At 36.4% G+C, this 19,620-nt stretch overlaps 1 protein-coding gene and 1 pseudogene across 8 annotated transcripts in view; one reads left to right on the forward strand and one right to left on the reverse strand.

The window, feature by feature from the left end:
• The window catches only part of SENP7 (SUMO specific peptidase 7), a 157,990-nt gene that overhangs the window by 96,021 nt on the left and 42,349 nt on the right, over window positions 1-19,620 (forward strand). For 7 of the 8 annotated variants that reach the window (XM_086675563.1, XM_025913404.2, XM_086675564.1 and 4 more), the window contains 2 exons: window positions 15,553-15,671; window positions 19,431-19,615. In XM_086675563.1, coding sequence (XP_086531689.1) covers window positions 15,553-15,671; window positions 19,431-19,615 — 304 coding nt within the window. Of the gene's footprint in view, window positions 1-15,552; window positions 15,680-19,430; window positions 19,616-19,620 lie in introns of those variants that run through there. The other variant, XM_086675568.1, reaches the window with a different exon arrangement.
• Window positions 1,775-11,083, reverse strand: LOC112849363 (U1 small nuclear ribonucleoprotein C pseudogene; annotated as a pseudogene).

Genomic DNA, 19,620 nt, shown 5'->3' on the forward strand with positions numbered 1-19,620 from the left:
AGCCACCCAGGCACCCCTTGTAGTAATGTTTGTGCCTTTCTGAATTCCCTCATGTATGTGATTACTTTCTAACAATCACAATCCTTAAATGTTTGGTTTCCAAAAAGAGAAAAGGGGAAAAATTAAAGGGGGGAGTAGATAAAACAAAATAGGTCTAACCCTTTAAGTCTCTTGGAAGTCATAAGTGTTGTAACAATGGTGGTGGTTGCTGCAACACTGGCTGCCTTTCTCTATGTCTGCTCATCCATGAACAGAAACAGCAATCAGTGATCAGAATACAGATACCCAATATTTGGAGAATAAGGTTCTTCTTGCTTACCTTGGTGATTGCAAGCCTGTGCAAACTATTTTAAGAACTCAAGCTTTGCTGCTTACTTTGTTGCTAGGGGTAGGGGACTGGGTCACTGCTACCACTGTTGGAGCTCAAATTGACCGAAATTAACTGTAACTTGCGGTTGAATCTTTTGACTAGTAGTTGCAGGCCTTCAATAGGCTCTAGAATCCCAAAATAGTTGCATAGACAGATTCTGCTAGTGTAGATGTTGTGTAGGTGGGAGGATGGTAGGTGGTTCTGACTCCACAGTCTTCCTGTGATCACTTGGTATATGTTTTATAGTTTACTGCACAGGGATCCTTGAGTTATTCTTGGTATCTGAATTTTTTAGTGCTTATAAATGATGTAAAAATTTCCATGTTCTTGAATAGTGTTGAAAATGCAGCAAATACTATATAATATTTTTTATTATAAGAGAATAATATAGGTTAGTAATTTTATATAGTTTTTTTATTTAAAATTTTTGGCCTAGTTTAATATAACCATTATGAGTTGTTTTGTTAATAATAATTATTATGAGTTAGAGTATTGTGTGTATAAAGATTTAATTCATTCCCTGGCTATTTTAATTAATACCAAATTGCTTTCCCAGTGTTTTCTGTCAATTTATTTTTAAAAATTAATTTTGCTGATATATTATTGACAGAACATTGTATTAGCTTTAGGTATACAATGTCACCATTTTATGTATGTTTATATTGTGAAACTATTATTATTTTAGAGAGAGAGAGAGAGCATGCACAAGTGGGGGAAATGAGCAGAGGGAAAGAAAAAAGAATCTTAAGCAGGTTCCATGCTCAGTGTGGAGCCCAGTTTGTGGCTTGATCCCTTGACCCTGGGATCATGACCTGAGCTGAAATCAAGAGTCGGATGCCCAACTGACCCAGCCACCCAGGTGCCCCTATATTGTGATATTAATACAATAAATTTAGTTAACATTCATCAGCGTGTATATAGTTATTAAATTTCTTGTGATGAGAACTTTGAAGATCTACTGTTTTAGCAACTTTCAAATACACAATACACTGTTGTTTACTATGGTCACTATGCTGTATGTATGTTACACCCTTAGCACTTACTTGTCTTAATACTAGAAACTTGTACCTTTTTAATACCTTCTCTTCTCTCCAACCCCCCCCCCCCATTCCCTAAAACTACCAGTCTATTGACTGTATCTAGATGTGTGGGGTTTTTTTTTTTTGACTAAAACAGTTGACAATTTTATTTTCACATTTCACAATACAAATAAAAACTGATAATTGCTTTTTTTTTTTTGTTCCACTACTCCCCTGCCAAAACAATTCTGTCTTTGATAGGAAGGGAGAGCAAGTCTTCCTTGTCATGCTGTTAGAAAACACCCAGAGTCACAGCACCATGATCTACTGGTGAAGTAGAACATGTAATATAAAATGGATATAAAGATGTTCACATTTCTCCTTATCAGTCTTGTTGACTCTTTCCTGGCCAACTAGGCACTATCATGGGATAGGTAGGGAGGTCTCATCATTGGGGGCTCAGGCATAATTGGCAATTGGCCTCACATAGGTGGCCTCATTCCAGGAGCAGGTCCCACTGGCATCATCCCAGGAGGAGGAGGACCCATCACTGGCATCATGGAAGGGCCCCCCATATGAGGTGCTGGCATCATACTAGGGCAAGGAAGACCCAAGAGACTGGGAGGAGGTGGGATCATTGCCCCTTAGGAGGAGCAACAGAGAATCAAGTAGGAGATATCTTTCCTCGTTGAAATGTAGCAGCTGTTTTGTTGATCAGGCTCTGAGCCTGCTCTTCCATCCATTTCTGATAGTAGTCTTTCACATTCTCTTTGTGTTTCCTACCACTGCTCTGTGTCTTTCTCACAGATGGAGAGTCATGGTTGAGGTATGTGTTGCAGTAGTTACAGTGGAACTTAGATGTGTTGCTCTGTAGGCCATTGGCCAGTCCCTCCCATTTTTTTTTTCAAGGTTTTACACAAAAGTGAGATCATACAGTATTTGTCTTTCTCTTTTTGATTTATTTCACTTGGCGTAATGCCCTCAAGTTCCATCCATGTTACTGTATATGTCAGGCTTTTTTTTTTTTTTTTTTTTTTTTTTTTTGTGGCTGAATAGTATTCCTGTGTATGTGTCTTATATTTTCTTCATCCATTCATCTTTTAGTGGACATTTAGGTTGCTTCCATGTCTTGTCTCTTGTAAATTGCACTGCACTGAACATTGGGGCACAGATATCTTTTTGAGGTAATGATTTTGTTTTCCCAAGCATAAATACCCAGAAGTGAAAAAGCTGGAACATATGTCAGTTCTATTTTTAATTTTTTTCCTTTAAAAAAAAATTTAAATTCAAGTTATATTTGTTAATATAGTATAGTGTTGGTTTCAGGAATAGAATGTAGTGGTTCATCATATATATATATATACACACATATATATGTATATATACACACATATATATATGTATATACACACACACACACAAACACCCAGTGCTCATCCCAACAAGTGCCCTCCTTAATGCCCATCACCCATCTAGCCCATCCCCCCACCGACCTCCCCTCCAGCAACCCTCAGTTTGAGCTCTGTCTTTAAGAGTCTCTTATGGTTTACCTTCTTGTCTGTTAAAAACTAATTTTTCTGTCCCTTCCCCTGTGTTCATCTGATTTGTTTCTTAAATTCCACATATGAGTGAAATCATATTTGTCTTTTCTCTGACTTATTTTGCTTAGCATAATGCACTCTAGTTCCATCCACATTGTTGCAAATGGCAAGATTTCATTCTTTTTGATCACCAAGTAATATTGCATTGTGTATATGTATGTGGGTGTGTGTAAATATATATATAATAAATAATAATATATTTATATTATACTTATTTATATTATAATATTATAATATATTTATATTACATTATAATATAATATTTATATAATAATATTATATAATAATATATAATATTATTATATATTTATATTATATTATAATATATATTTATAATAAATAAATATATATAATAATATATATATATATATACACATACATACACATACACACACACACACACATACATACACAACCTGTTCTTTATCCATTTATCAGTTGATGGGCATTTGGGCTATTTCCATAATTTGGCTATTATTGGTAGTGCTGCTGTAAACATCAGGGTGCATTGTGCACCTTTGATTCAGCATTTTTGTATCTTTTGGATAAATACCTAGTAGTGCAATTGCTGGGTCGTAAGGTAGTTCTATTTTTAACTTCTTGAGGAACTTCCATACTGTTTTCCAGAGTGGCTTCACTAGTTTGCATTCCCACCAGCAGTGCAAAAGGGGAACCCCCTTTCTCTGCATCCTTGCCAACGTCTCTTGTTGCCTGAGTTGTTAATTTTAGCCATTCTGATGGGTATGAGGTGGTATCTCATTGTGGTTTTGATTTATATTTCCTTGATGAGTGAAGTTGAACATCTTTTCATGTGTCTGCCGGCTATCTGGACGTCTTCTTTGGAAAAGTGTCTGTTCATGTCTTCTGTCAAGTACTTCATTGGATTATTTGTTTTTTGGGTGTTGAGTTTGATAAGTTCTTTATAGATTTTGGATACTAACCATTTATCTGGTACGTCATTTGCAAATATCTTCTCCCATTCTGTAGGTAGCCTTTTAGTTTGTTTGAGTGTTTCCTTCACTGTGCATAAGCTTTTTATCTTGATGAGGTCCAGTAGTTCATTTTTGTGTCTTATATTTTCTTCATCCATTCATCTTTTTCCATCCATCCATCATCATTTTCACTTTTGTTTCCCTTGCCTCCGGAGACATGTCTAGAAAGAAGTTGCTGTGGCCGAGATCAAAGAGGTGGCTGCCTGTTTTCTTCTCTAGGATTCTGATGGTTTCCTGTCTTAACATTTAGTTCTTTCATCCATTTTGAGTTTATTTTTGTGTATGATGTAAGAAAGTGGTCCAGTTTTATACTTCTGCATGTGGCTGTCCAGTTTTCCCAGCACCATTTGCTGAAGAGACTATCTTTTTTCCATTGGATATTCTTTCCTGCTTTTTCAAAGATTAGTTGGCCGTATATTTGTGGGTCCTTTTTGGGGCTCTCTCCTCTGTTCCATTGATCTCTGTGTCTGTGTTTGTGCCATTACCATATTGTGTTGATGATTATAGCTTTGTAATACATTTTGAACTCCGGAATTGTGACGCCTCCAGTTTTGGTTTTCTTTCTTTCTTTCTTTCTTTCTTTCTTTCTTTCTTTCTTTCTTTCTTTCTTTCTTTCTTCCTTCCTTCCTTCCTTCCTTCCTTCCTTCCTTCCTTCCTTCCTTCCTCTTTTTTTTTAAATTTTTTAACGTTTATTTATTACTGAGAGACAGAGAGAGAGCATGAGCATTGGAGGGCAGAGAGAGGAGGAGACACAGAATCTGAAGCAGGCTCCAGGCTCCGAGCTGTCAGCACAGAGCCTGATGTGGGACTCAAACTCACAAACCACAAGATAATGACCCGAGCCAAAGTTGGATGCCCAACTGACTAAGCCACCCAGGCACCCCCAGATTTGGTTTTCTTTTTCAACACTACTTAGGTTATTTGGGGTATTTTCTGGTTCCATACAAATTTTAGGATTGTTTGTTTTAGTTCTGTGAAGAACACTGGTGTTGATAGGGGTTGCATTGAATGTGTAGATTACTTTGGGTGGTATAAACATTTTAACAATATTTGTTCTTCCAATCCATAAGCATAGGATGTTTTTCCATTTCTTTGTATCTTCAGTTTCTTTCATAAGCTTTCTATAGTTTTCAGCATACAGATCTTTTACCTCTTTGGTTAGGTTTATTCCTGGATATCTTAGGGTTTTTGGTGCAATTATACATGGGGTCGATTCCTTGATTTCTGTTTCTGCTGCTTCATTATTGGTGTATAGAAATGTAACTGATTTCTGTATGTTGATTTATATCCTGCAACTTTACTGAATTCATGTATCAGGTCTAGCAGGTTTTCTATGGAGTCTTTTGGGTTTTCCACATAGAGTATCATGTCATTTGCGAAGAGTGAGAGTTTGACTTCTTTCTTGCTGATCTATATGCCTTTATTTCTTTTTGTTATCTGACTGCTGAAGCTGAGACTTCCAATACTATGTGAACAACAGTGGTAAGAGTGGACATCCCTGTCGTGTTCCTGACCTTAAAGGGAAAGCTCTGAGTTTTTCCCCATTGAGGATTTTAGCTGTGAGTCTTTCGTATGTGGCCTTTATGATGTTAAGGTATATTTCTTGTATCCCTACTTTCTTGAGGGTTTTTATCAGGATAGGATCCTGTATTTTGTTAATTGCTTTTTCTGTATCTATTGAGAGGATCATATGGTTCTTATCCTTTCTTAGTTAATGTGGTGTATCACATTGATTGACTTACAAATATTGAATCAGCCCTGCAGCCCAGGAATAAATCCCACTTGATCATGGTGAATAATTCTTTTAATGTACTGTTGGTTCAGTTTGCTAGTATCTTGTTGAGAATTTTTATATTCATGTTTATCAGGGATATTGGCCTGTAATTCTTCTTTTTACTGGGATCTTTGTCTTGTTTTGGAATCATGGTAATGCTGGCTTCATAGAATCAGTTTGGAAGCTTTCCTTCCATTTCTGTTTGTTGAGAAGAATAGGTATTAATTCTTCTTTAAATGTCTGATAGAATTCCCCTGGGAAGACGTCTGGCTCAGGACTCATGTTTGAAATTTTTGATTACTGATTCAGTTTCCTTGCCTGTTAATGGGTCTGTTCAAACTTTCTATTTCTTCCTGTTTTGGTTTTGGTAATTTGTATGTTTCCAGGTATTTGTGCATTTTTTCCAGATTGTGCAGTTTGTTGAAATATAATTTTTCATAGTATTCTCTCATAATTGTTTATATATCTGTGGTATTGGTTGTGATCTCTCCTCTTTCATTCATGATTTTATCTGTTTGGGTCCTTTCTCTTTTCTTTTTGATAAGTCTTTTCTTTTTGAAAAGTCTGGCTATGGGTTTATCAATTTTGCTTATTCTTTCAAAGAGCCAGCTCTTAGTTTCGTTGATAGGTTCTACAGTTGTTTGTTTGTTTGTTTCTATATCGTTTATTTCTGCTCTAGTCTTTATTATTTACCTTCTGCTAGCTTTAGGCTTCATTTGCTGTTTCTTTTCTTTACATCTCTAGATGTAAGTTTAGATTGTGTATTTGGGACCTTTCTTGCTTCTTGAGATAGACCTGAATTGCAATATACTTTCCTCTTAGGACTGCCTTTGTTACATCCTAAAGGATTTGGACTGTGTTGTTTTCATTTTCGTTTGCTTCCATGTATCTTTTTATTTCTTCTTTAATTTCCTGGTTAACCCATTCATTCTTTGGTAGGATGTCCTTTAACCTCCGTGTATTTGAGAGTTTTCTAAATTTTTTCATGTGGTTGGTTTCACGTTTCATATTGTTGTGGTCTGAAAATATGGATGGTATGATCTCAATCTTTTTATACCTGTTGAGGGCTGGTTTGTGACCCAGTATGTGATCTGTTGTGCAGAATGTTCCATGAACATTTGAGAAGCATGTGTATTCTGTTGTTTTAGGGTGAAATGTTCTGATGATATCTGTTAAATCCATTCAGTCCAGGGGCGCCTGGGTGGCGCAGTCGGTTAAGCGTCCAACTTCAGCCAGGTCACGATCTCGCGGTCCGTGAGTTCGAGCCCCGCGTCGGGCTCTGGGCGGATGGCTCAGAGCCTGGAGCCTGTTTCCGATTCTGTGTCTCCCTCTCTCTCTGCCCCTCCCCTGTTCATGCTCTGTCTCTCTCTGTCCCAAAAAATAAATAAACGTTGAAAAAAAAAATTAAAAAAAAAAAAATCCATTCAGTCCAGTGTGTCATTCAAAGCCATGTCTTCCTTGTGGATTTTCTGCTTAGATGATCTGTCCATTGTTGTTAGTGGGGTATTAAAGTCCCCTACGATTACTGTGTTATTATCAATTAATCTCTTCATTTTTGTGATTAATTGATTTATATATTTGGATGCATCCAAGTTGGGGGAATAAATATTTACAATTGTTAGATCTTGATGGATAGACCCTTAATTATGATTTAGTGCCCTTCCTCATCTCTTGTTGCAGTCTTTTTTTTTTTCTTCAATGTTTATTTATTTTTGAGAGAGAGAGACAGAGTGCGAGCAGGGAGGGATAGAGAGAGAGAGGGAGACACAGAATCTGAAGCAGGCTCCAGGCTCTGAGCTGTCAGCACAGAGCCCGACGCGGGGCTCAAACCCATGAACTATGAGATCATGATCTGAGCTGAAGTCAGCCACTTAACTGACTAAGCCATCCAGGCGCCCCTGCAGTCTCTGTTTTAAAATCTAGTTTGGTGTAAGTATGACTATTCTGGATTTCTTTTGATGTCCATTAGCATGATGTTCTACATTCTACATTAGCATGATGTCCTACATTAGCAGGATAGTTCTACATCCCCTTATATTCAATCTGCATGTGTCTTTAGGTCTAAAATGAGTCTCTTATAGGCAGCACATAGATGCATCTCTTTTTTTTTTTAATTCATTCTGATACCCTGTGTCTTTTGATTGGAGCATTTAGTCTATTTACATTCAGAGTGGTTTTTGAAAAATATGGATTTAGTGCCATTGTATTAACCTGTAAAGTTGTGTTTCTGGTGATGTTCTATGGTCATTTGTAATCTTTGTTTCTTTGGTCATCTTCTTCTCCTTTTTTTTTCCCCCTCTACTCAGTCCCCCTTAAAATTTCTTACAGGGCTGGTTTAGTGGTCATGAACTCCTTTAGTTTTGTTTGTCTGGGAAACTCTTTATCTTGCCTTCTATTCTGAATTACAACCTTGCTGGATAAAGAATTCTTGGTTGCGTATTTTTCCTCTTCAGCACACTGAATATTTCCTGCCACTTCCTTCTGGCCTGCCAGGTGTCAGTGGACAAGTCTGCTAATCTTATGTGTCTACCCTTTTGGTTAAGGATGTGTTGTCCTTAGCTGCTTTCAGAATTCTCTCTTTATCTTTGTATTTTGCAAGTTTCATTATGATATGTTGTGGTGTTGACCCATTTTTTTTTATTTTGAGGGGAGTTTTCTGTGCCTCTTGGACTTGAATATCTGTTTCCCTCCCCGTATTAGGGAAGTTCTCAGCTATAGTTTGTTCAAATAAATCTTCTGTCCCTTTTTCTCACTCTTCTTCTGGGAGTGCTATGATATGGATGTGACTTCATTTTATGGAATCACTAAGTTCTCTAACTCTCCACTAGTGATCTAATAGTTTCCTTTCCCTCTTCTTTTCAGCTTCATTATTTTCTATAATTTTATCTTCTTTCTCACTATTCTGTACTCTGCTTCTTCAATCCTTGTGACTATATCCACTTGGTTTTGCATCTCAATTATAGCATTTTTTATTTTAGCCTGACTAGTTTTTAGGTCTTTGATCTCCACAGCAAGAGTTTGTCTGGTGTGTTCTATGCTTTTTTCAAGCCCAGCTAGTAATCTTATAACTGTTATTCTAAATTCTTGTTCAGATATATTCCTTATATCTCTTTTGAGCAAGTCCCTGGCTGTGATTTCTTCCTGACCTTTCTTTTGGGGAGAATTTTTCCATCTTGTCATTTTTGCTGTTTCTGTCTTTTGTGTGTTTTAAAAGTGTGTTATGTTTCCTCACCTGAGAATAATGCTGTATTAAAAAGAAGTTGTACGCTGACCAGGGCCTGGCACTTCACGAAGTGTTTATGGTGTATGGTGTGTGCATTCTGCTATTGTGTTTTGGCTGCTCTTTCCCACTGGCCAGTCTTCTGCAGAGCCCCAACTTGCTTGCATTGGGAAGTGTTTGGACGTTTAACTAGGTGTGCTTTGATTTGTGTGTTAAAATAAGCCTAATGAAGCTGATTTGTTTGTTAAGAAAAGCCTGGAAAAAAGGAAAAAAAAAAAAAAAACCAAACCTGATCCCAAAAAAAGGAAAAGAAAAGGGAAAAAATCCAACCAGAGAATCAAAAAACTTTAAGATTGATTCTAAAGAAAAAGAAAGGAAAAAAAAAAAAAAGAAGCCTGATCCAATAAAAAGAAAAAAAAAGAGATAAAAAAATAACAAACAAGAAATTCTTAGCCTGATTCCAATAGAAAAGAAAGAATAAGGAAGACAAAAAAGAAAAAATGATTAGCCTTGGTCTATTTCCACTAGAACTGCAGGTGATGTTATGAAGCACTCAATTTCAGTACACTTGGTGCATGTGGGGTGCTGACTGTCCTGGTCTTCTGGAGGAGAGGCCCCTGTGTTGGCTCAGAGTCAGTCTTGCCCTGGGAGTAAGCAGTTTCTTGGCATAAGCAGGCTCAGTGCTAACAGTCGATCTCATGAACCACTAGATCATGACCTGAGCTAAAACCAAGATTTGGGAGGCTTAACTGACTACTCCATCTAGTCACCCCAAAACTGGAAGTCTTAATGGACCCTGTACCGCCTCCCTGTTCCGAGTAGAGCCTCTCTACACTGTGTCTGAAGTCCTTTTTCTTTGAAAAATAGTCCCACGCCTGTGCAGTGTGTGGAATCTATGGTGTAGCACCGCTAAAAGCAGCAAAGGTTCTCTTTCTTGTTGTGTCTCTGTCCCCTGCTAACGAAAGACCTTTTGTTGGCACCTACAAGGTCTTGTGTCCCTGGGAGGGAACCTCTTCCAAAAATACTCCAGGAAGGGGAATGTTCCCTTCCAGTGCACCCTGGAGATCCCTACACCACACTATGCGCTCTGGCTCCACCTCCTTCCTCCCTAGCAGTGCATGCCCCAGCTACATTCTGGAGAAAATCACTCACTTCCAAAATCAGTTTGAACTCCAAAGTCTCTTTGTGAAAAAAGCCCTGTGACACTCAATACTTCTTGCTCCCCAGTCCATGGTCCAGAGAGGTTTTCATCTTGTGCAAAGAAGATGCCATGCTTTCCCAAATCCTCTCACTTTTTCTCCCTTTTGTGTTTGCATGGAAAGGGTTTGCTCCCCCTCATGGCACCGCCATTTTTTTCTTCCCCAATTCACTTCCACATGCCTTGCACCTGCTACTCTGTCTTCCTCCAACCATGGAGATTCTTCTGCCATTCCACAGATCGATTTCCTGGGTGTTCCACTTGATCTCACCTCAATACAGCTGTGATTGAGGGACTAGAAAAACCCAGGCTTCCTCTACTTCTCCACCATCTTAACTACTCCCTTATTTTTATTTTTTTTGAGGAACCCATACTATTTTCGACAGTAGTGCACTCTGCACCAATTTACATTTTCATCAAGATTGCCCAGGGGTTCCTTTTTCCCTACGTTTTAGCAAGGTGTGTTATCGAGTTTTTTTTTTTTTTTTTAATGATAATCACTCTGACAGGTGTGAGGTGATATCTCATTGTGGTTTTAATTTGCATTTCCCTGCAATTAGTGATATACCATTAATGCATTACTTTTCATGTACCAGTTGGCCATGTATATGTCTTCTTTAGAAAAGTGTCTGTTCAGTTTCTCTGCCAATTTTTTAATAGAATGTTTTCTGTTGAGTTGTATGAGTTCCTTATATATTTTAGATATTAACCCCTTATTAGATGTATGGTTTGCAAATATTTCTCCCATTCCATGTATTGCCTTTTCATTTTGTTGATAGTTTCATTTGGTTTGCAGAAGCTTTTTAGTTTGATGTAGTCCCACTTGTTCATTTTGCTTTTGTGGCCTTTGTTTTGGTATTAATTCCAAATAATCATTGCCAAGACTGATGTCAACAAGCTTACCCCCATGTTTTCTTCTAGGACTTACATGGTTTTATGTCTTACATTTAAGGTTTTAATTACTTTTGATTTGATTTTTTTTTATGGTGCAAGATAGGGATCCAGTTTTGTCCTCTTGCAAGTGGCTGTCCCATTTTCCCAACACTATTAGTTGAAGAGACTCTCCTTTCCCTCTTGTATATTTGTGTCTCTTTTGCCATAAATTAATTGACCATATATATGTGGATTTATTTCTGACTCTTGATTCTATTCCTTTGACCTGTATGTCTATATTTAGGCCATCCCATACTGTTTTGATTAATATAGCTTTGTAATGTAGTTTAAAATCAGGAAGTGTGATGATCCCAGCTTTGTTGTTCTTTCTGAAGATTTCTTTGTCTATTTGGGGTCTTTGGTGGTTACGTATAGATTTTAAGATAATTATATTTCTATGAAAAAGGGCATTGGAATGTTGGTAGGGATTGCATTGAATCTTAGGTTGCTTTGTGTATGGTGGACATTTTAACACTCTTAATTCTTCCCATCCATGAGTATGGAATGTCTTTCAATTTATTTCTGTCATCTTCGTGGTGGTTTTTTGTTTTGTTTTGTTTTGTTTTGTTTTCCATCAGTGCCTTAAGGTTTTTGTGTATAGTTCTTTTTTTTCCTTGGCTATATTTTTCCTAGGTATTTTATTCTTTTTTTTTTTTTTTTAACATTTATTTATTTTTGAGACAGAGAGAGACAGAGCATGAACGGGGGGAGGGTCAGAGAGAGGGAGACACAGAATCTGAAACAGGCTCCAGGCTCTGAGCTGTCAGCACAGAGCCCGACGCGGGGCTTGAACTCACGGACCATGAGATCATGACCTGAGCTGAAGTCGGCAGCTTAACCGACTGAGCCACCCAGGCGCCCCTTTTATTCTTTTTAATACAATTGTAAATGAGATTGTTTTCTTAATTTCTCTTTCTGCTAGTTCACTGTTAGTGTATAGAAAAGCAACTGATTTTTTTGTATTGATTTTGTATCCTGCAACTTTACTGAATTTTTTTTATTTTAAAAGTTTTTTGGTGTTTTTTTTGGGGGGGGAGGGAGCGTTCTATATAAAGTCATATCATCTGCATATAATGGCAATTAATGCTTTTGAATGCCTTTTATTTCTTTTTCTTACCTAATTGTGCTGGCTAGGATTTTTAGTACTGTGTTGAATAAGAGTGGTGAGAATGATCACCCTTGTCCTGTTCCTCATCTTAGAAGAAAAACTTTTAATCTTTTACTATTGATTATGATATTAGATGTGGGTTGGTTGTATTCACCTTTATTATATTGACATGCATTCCTTATATACCCAGTTTGGTGAGAGTTTTATCATAAAAGATACTGAATTTTGTCAGGTGCATTTTCTACATGTATGGAGTGATCAGATCCTTTTAATGTTTCATTCTGTTAATGTGGTGTCCCACATTGATTTGTGGATATTGAATCATCCTTGCATCCCTGGAATAATTCCCACTTGATCATGATGTATGATTCTTTTAATGTATTACTGAATTTGGTTTCCTAATACTTTGTTGAAAATGTTTGCATCTATATGCATCAGGCATATTGGTATATAGTTTTCTTTTCTTGTAGTGTCCTTATCTGGCTTTGGTATCAGGGCAATGATGACCCAATAAAATGATTTTAGGAGTATTCCCTCTTCAGTTTTTTGGAAGAGTTTGAGAAGGATTGGGATTACTTCTTTAATTGTTTGTAGAATTACCATGGAAACTATCTAGTCCTGGGGTTTTTTGTATTGGGAGGTTTTTAGTTATTAATGTTTATTTTTAGAGAGAGAGAGAGACAGAGTACAAGCAGGGGAGGGGCAGAGAGAGAGGGAGACACAGAATCCAAAGCAGGTTCCAGCCTCTGAGCTGTCAGCACAGAGTCTAGCACGGGGCTTGAATTTATGAACTGCAAGATTATGACCTGAGCAGGAGTTGGATGCTTAACTGACTGAGCCACCCAGGCTCCTTGGGAGGTTTTTGATTATTAATTCAATCTCCTTACTCCTTATCGAACCATTCAGATTTTCCTTTTTTTTATGATTCAGTCTTGGTAGGTTGTATGTTTCTAGTTACTTACCCATTTCATTTAGGTTATCCAATTTGTTGGCATATGATTATTTCGTAGTAGTCTCTTGATCCTGTATATTAGTGTGGTATCAATTTTAATGTTTCCTATTTCATTTCTTTATTTATTTAAGTCTTGTTTTTCTAGTTTGTTTAGCAAAAGCTTTGGATATTTTGTTTGTCTTTTCAAAACACTAACTCTTGTGTTGATCTTTTCTATTGTTTTTCTGGTTTTCATTATTTATGTTCTGATCTTTGTTATTCCTTTCTTTCTGCTAACTTTGGGCTGAGTTCTTCCTTTTCTGTTTTTTAATGTGTAAAGTAAGGTTGTTTATTGGATTTCTTGTTTCTTAATGTAGGCTTTTATTATTATAGACTTTCCTCTTAGACCTGTTTTTGCAGCATTCACTAAGTTTTGATATATTGTGCTTAAATTTTTAATAGCTTCAAGATATTTTTTCGTCTCCTTTTTGATTTATTCTTTTTTAATATTTATTTATTTTTGAGAGAAACAGAGAAAGTGAGCAAGGGAGGGGCAGAGAGAGAGGGAGACAGAATCCCAAGGAGACTCCATGCTGTCAGTGCAGAGCCTGACGCAGGGCTCGAACTCATGAACCGTAAGGTCATGACCTGAGCTCAAACCAAGAGTTGGACACTTAACTAACCTAGCCACCCAGGCGTGCCTCAGTTTCTTCTTTGACAAATTGTTTGTTCAGGAATTTATTAGTTAATCTCCATGTATTTGTGAATATTTTAGCTTTTTCCTCCTGTTTTGGTTTTTATTTTAATACTATTGTGGTTAAAGATACTTAGTATAACTTAAATTTTCCTAAATTTGCTACAACTGTTTTTGTGGTCTTCCATATGATTTATAGTTGTCATATGATTATGAATGTTCTGTGTGCACTTGAGAATTGTGTATTCTGGTCTATTGGATGGCATGTTCTATAAATGCATATTAGGTCAATTTAGTTTAATGTATGCTTTTATTTTTTTTATGTTTTTTTTTTTTAAATTTTTTTTGTTTTCAACGTTTATTTATTTTTGGGACAGAGAGAGACAGAGCATGAACGGGGGAGGGGCAGAGAGAGAGGGAGACACAGAATCGGAAACAGGCTCCAGGCTCTGAGCCATCAGCCCAGAGTCTGACGCGGGGCTCGAACTCACGGACCGCGAGATCGTGACCTGGCTGAAGTCGGACGCTTAACCGACTGCGCCACCCAGGCGCCCCTAATGTATGCTTTTAGTACAGTGTTTTCTTTTTGATTGTTTGGTCTGGATGATTTATCCATTGCTGAAAGTGGGGTATTGAATTCCTTTATTATTATTAAGTTTTCATTAATGGTGATGTTGGGCTTGTCCTTCCAAAACTTGTTTTTCACACAACCTTATATTTTATATATTTAACCTAGTACCCTACAAATTATTCATTCTATAGGTAAAATTTGTTATCACACTCCAAACTTTATTTTATACCTAACTGTTGATATATGAACCATGCTTGGAACATATTAACAATTACCTTTGGGTTATTATTATTATTATTTTTAAAGTTAATTATTTTGAGACAGAGAGCACACATGCATGTGTGTGAGTGGGAGAGGGGCAGAAAGAGAGGGAGAGAGAGGATCCCAAGCAGGCTCTGTGCTGTCATTGTGGAGCTCAGTCCCACAAACTGTGAGATCATGACCTGAGCTGACGTTGAGTTAGTTGCTTAACTGACTGAGCCACCCAGTCTCCTCTGGGTTATTATGTAAAAAAAAAAAAAAAAAAAAAAAAATTTGATAAATTTTTTGATAAAAAGAATTTTTTTTTTTACATTTATTTATTTTTGAGAGACAGAGAGTACAAGTTGGTGAGGGGCAGACAGAGAATGAGACACAGAATCTGAAGCAGGCTTCCAGCTCTGAGCTGTTAGCACAGAGTCCGACGTGGGGCTCGAACTTACAAATTGTGAGATCATGACCTGAGTCGAAGACGGATGCTTACCTGAGTCACCCATGTGCCCTGGGTTATTATTTTTTGATTATGTATAGATGCACTTATCATGTACTTCTGTCCATGGAATTTTTACTTTTTAAACTTCTTTGATGTATTTAAATACTCTTATTATTCTTTTGTTCATTTTGCATGTGCCCATTTCTGTGGTATCCATGTGTTTCCCGCCCCCCCCAAAGAAATAGGGAGAATTTATAGTAGAGTAGGGATGAGAACTTACTTCTCAAATATTATTTCAATATTCTTTCTTTTGTTCAGATCATATATTCTGCTATATGGGACTGTATTTTTAACCAACTGGATTTTTATCTTGTATATATATATATCAATTAACTTCTTAATTCATTTGGACATAGAAGAATTGAGTATAATATTTACTTTCTTTTGCAGGGATTCACAACCAAGTAAGACTGTAGATAATAATTATGCAAAGCAAGCCTCACACACTAAAGAAAAGCAAAGAGATGATGATGGCATTTCTCTTGTAATGTCTGATGCTCAACCTAAAGGTTTGTGAACACTAGAAAATTTTTGTCATTTGAATTTTTGTCTTTTGCATTTGTAATAATTTTTAAGTTATAGTTAACTTTATTTAATCTTACATTTAAAGGATCTGTGAAAGTAAAGGGAGATTATTTAGCAACACAAAGGAAATTGCAAAGTTTGCCATTTGTACACTATAGTATTCATTTCTTGATTTATTTACTGAATCTATAAGTTACATTTGAATATCATTTCTTTTTTGTTGTTGGGGCTGGGCATACAGCTATACAATTATAATGTTAGTTTAGCTATTTGTAAGTATTATTTCCATGGATATGTCTGGTAATAATTGATATTACTGCTAATTTGATTATTATTCTTAGCTTCCCACTGTCTATCCTCCTATGGCATACATTCTTTATTCATTAGAATTTCTCTCAACTGTAGGATGATGCCTTTACAAGCCACTATTAGCAAATTTAAAAGTAAATACATCCCAGACTTCTGAACATTCTTTTTCGGCCTCCTTGCATGTGTAGGGTTAATTAATTGACTTTTCTCCTTTTTGTCTTTCTTTTAAGATTTTAAAATAATTTACAAAATTTTGCACCAAAACACTTAACTACATTAGTCACATCTTGTGGAACACATATCTTCAGGGATCTCTTGGATTACTGATTGCTTTTTTTTTTTTTTAAGTTTATTAATTTTGAGAGAGAGAGAGAAAGAGGGAGAAAGTGAAGGATGAGCAGAGAGAGAGGAGATAGAATCCCAAGCAGCCTCCACACTGCCAGTGTGGAGCCTGATGCTGGGCTCAAACCCACAAACCATGAGATCATGACCTCAGACAAAACCAAGAGTCAGACGTTTAATTGACTGAGCCACCCAGGCACCCCACGATCACTTAAAACTGGTTGAGATCTTTATTTTCTGAATGATTTCAGAAACTATTCATGAGAAAAAATGCTTCTGCAATGGCACTATGCAATAATTCTTTGCGCATTATTTGAAACACAGCTATTTACAACTTTTAGTAGTTTTTTTCATACAGGAGGAAAACTTAAAAATAAACTAGACTAATAACCAGCTTCAACTCTTATGAGGGCAATCTGGAGAAAGCATTTTAACTGTGTAGACATAATCTTTCTTTTTTTTAAATTTTTTTCTTTTTTTCTTTTTTAACGTTTATTTATTTTTGAGACAGAGAGAGACAGAGCATGAACAGGGGAGGGGCAGAGAGAGAGGGAGACACAGAATCGGAAACAGGCTCCAGGCTCTGAGCTGTCAACACAAAGCCCGACGCAGGGCTTGAACTCACAGACCGTGAGATCATGACCTGAGCTGAAGTCGGACGCTTAACCGACCAAGCCACCCAGGCGCCCCTAGACATAATCTTTCAATTAGCTACTAAGCCCTAGCTGCATAAAATGAAAGACATTTATTTTCTTATGGATTGTACTTTTCCCAGAAATAATTCTCATTAATTACCAAATAAAAAGTATTTGTATAAGTTGGCTCAGTTCACATACTATTAAGGTACTGTTAAACCCTCACATTCCACTGATTTCCTAGATAGAGTAGAAATAGTTAAATAAAAAGCTTTCTGATTTATGTCCTTTAGTATTTCTCCAAAGTCACAGTGAAAAAATGCATAATAAAAGAAACACTTCATAGTTTCTTAGTACCTACTCTGGAGGTTCTTTTCAGAGATAAAGTGTTGTTAAGAAAAGTGACTATTGAAACTATTGAAACTCATCATGTTTCCATACTACAGATAATTGTGTCCAGTACCAGTTTTTTAATATAAGCCCATAAATTAATGGGAATTCTGAATTAAACTCCAGGTGTGCCCTTCTTTTGTGGTATATTAAGTTTGTCTTGTGGAATTAGCTTTTATGAAAATAACGTATTGGGGAAAAATTTATTTTAAAGGTTTTATTTATTTTTAAATGTTTATTTTTGAGAGAGAGAGCACGTGCATGCACAAGTGAGGGAAGGACATAGAGAGAGGGACAGGGGATCTGAAGCTGGCTCTGCACTGACAACAGTGAGCCTGATGCAGGGCTCAAACTCAAGAACCATGAAGTCATGATCTGAGCTGAAGTACTGTGCTCAACTGACTGAGTCACCCATGTGCCCCTTAAAGGTTTTATTTTGAAGTAACTCTGTACCCAACGTGGGGTTCAAACTCACAACCCTGAGATCAGTTGTATGCTTTACCAGCTGAGCCAGTGAGGCACCCCTATATTGGAAATATTTAATATTTTGTTTACAGGAATTTGTCACTTTAATTTTATATACTAGCAAGTTAAATTGTATATGTTATGTAGGCAGAATCCTATTTTTACAATGGCAAGCTCTATCTAATACATTTATTCTTGTTTCCCATGGTATAGTCTTATGAATAGTAAATAAACTGAAAGAGGAAAATTCTTGTATAGTAGCGTTTTTCTCAAGCACCTTTTATTTTCTCAATCTTTTTGCTGTAGTATTTATGTTTAGAAATTGTAATTTGATGCATTTATATGTAGAAATTATATTTGACTACCTTTACAAAATTACAAAAAAATACTGTGCTTTTCAAAATATTGTGTTGATTATTTAGGAGGAGATTTTAATTTTTGGGAGAGTGAAGAATGTTTTCTCCGGCAATTGGAAGACTCTTCTTTTTATTCTTGTTTTTAAGTAGGCTCTGCTCCCAGCATGGAGCCCAATGCAGGGTTTGAACTCATGACCCTGAGATCAAGACCTGAGCTAATATGAAGTGTCAGATGCTTAGCTGACCCAGCCACCCAGGTGCCCTGCAAATTGGAAAACTGTTGATCGTCTTGGAGTTTTGCCTTAATCATGCCCCACTGCCTACCTTTTAAGCAATGACAGATATAATGAATGTTAGCTGTTAGGTTTCTGTGAAGCTAGAATAAGCAAGAATAGTCTGAAGAGAAGGTGGGTAGTATTGAAGAACTTTGAGTGAATGGAGAGGTCAGGCCCAGTGTTACATAAATTATCAGTTAGGAGTTCAAGGAAGCTGCTTTGTGATTTTGTTTACATAAACTTTGGGTTGGTACTTATATAGATTCGGAAAGAAATATAATTCAGGATAATCTTCAGTTGGTTAGGTAGAACTTTTTGGAAGGTATTTTTGTATACTGCATATATTTGCTAACTGAAATACTAAGCATTTTTAGTAATAATTGACATGGGTTTCAAATAATGCTTTGTTTTAAAAAATGGAGCATTTAGTAGACTTATTGTACACTTAAAACGAGATCTTGAGTTTTAAAAAGAAGAAACAAACAAATTGATAGTGACTACTACTCTTTGTAATTATTGTCCTTTTTCACTTACAAAGTACATACATGTATATAACACTCAAATTTTAAAAAGACAACTAATTTCTAAAGTCAAAATGAATTATCAAAACGTTTTAAGATTGGAATTTTCCAAATTTTATTAACACCCATCCCCCCCCCCACCATTCTTTTTGTATTACAGTCAAATGTAATTATAGCAAGAACAAAACAAAACGTATTTTGATTGCTTTGCTTTGGTTACTAAAGAATACTCCCTTTTTATGTTTTCCTCATTCATTATTGTACAGTGAACATTTATTTTGTCGATGCAGTTTAAAATAGGGTATTTCTTTATATTCATGTCCAAATGAACTTCGTTTTAAATTAGTTTTAAAAGTTGTGTAGCAATTTTGATGATGCTTATTTGAGCTCTTCTAAAAGGGATTCTTTCTGTACTTTTTGGCCATATTTATGTCTCTTTTGTTTTTTAAGACCTCAGTAGTGGAAGTAGAGGTTGTGATCATCTTGAAGAGGGGAGCAAAAATAAGGATGATACATTTTCTGATTCAAAAATGGAACCCACTCTGACTTCCAGGAAGAGAAAGAAAAGGCTTAGAAGTAATTTACCTGATTCTCATAATTCTACTTCTTCTTTGTATGAGTCAGCAGAACAGATAGTAAG

The sequence above is a fragment of the Puma concolor genome, chromosome C2 (genome assembly GCF_028749965.1).
Source record: "Puma concolor isolate L17-30 chromosome C2, mPumCon1.1.hap2, whole genome shotgun sequence".
Lineage (NCBI taxonomy): Eukaryota > Metazoa > Chordata > Mammalia > Carnivora > Felidae > Puma > Puma concolor.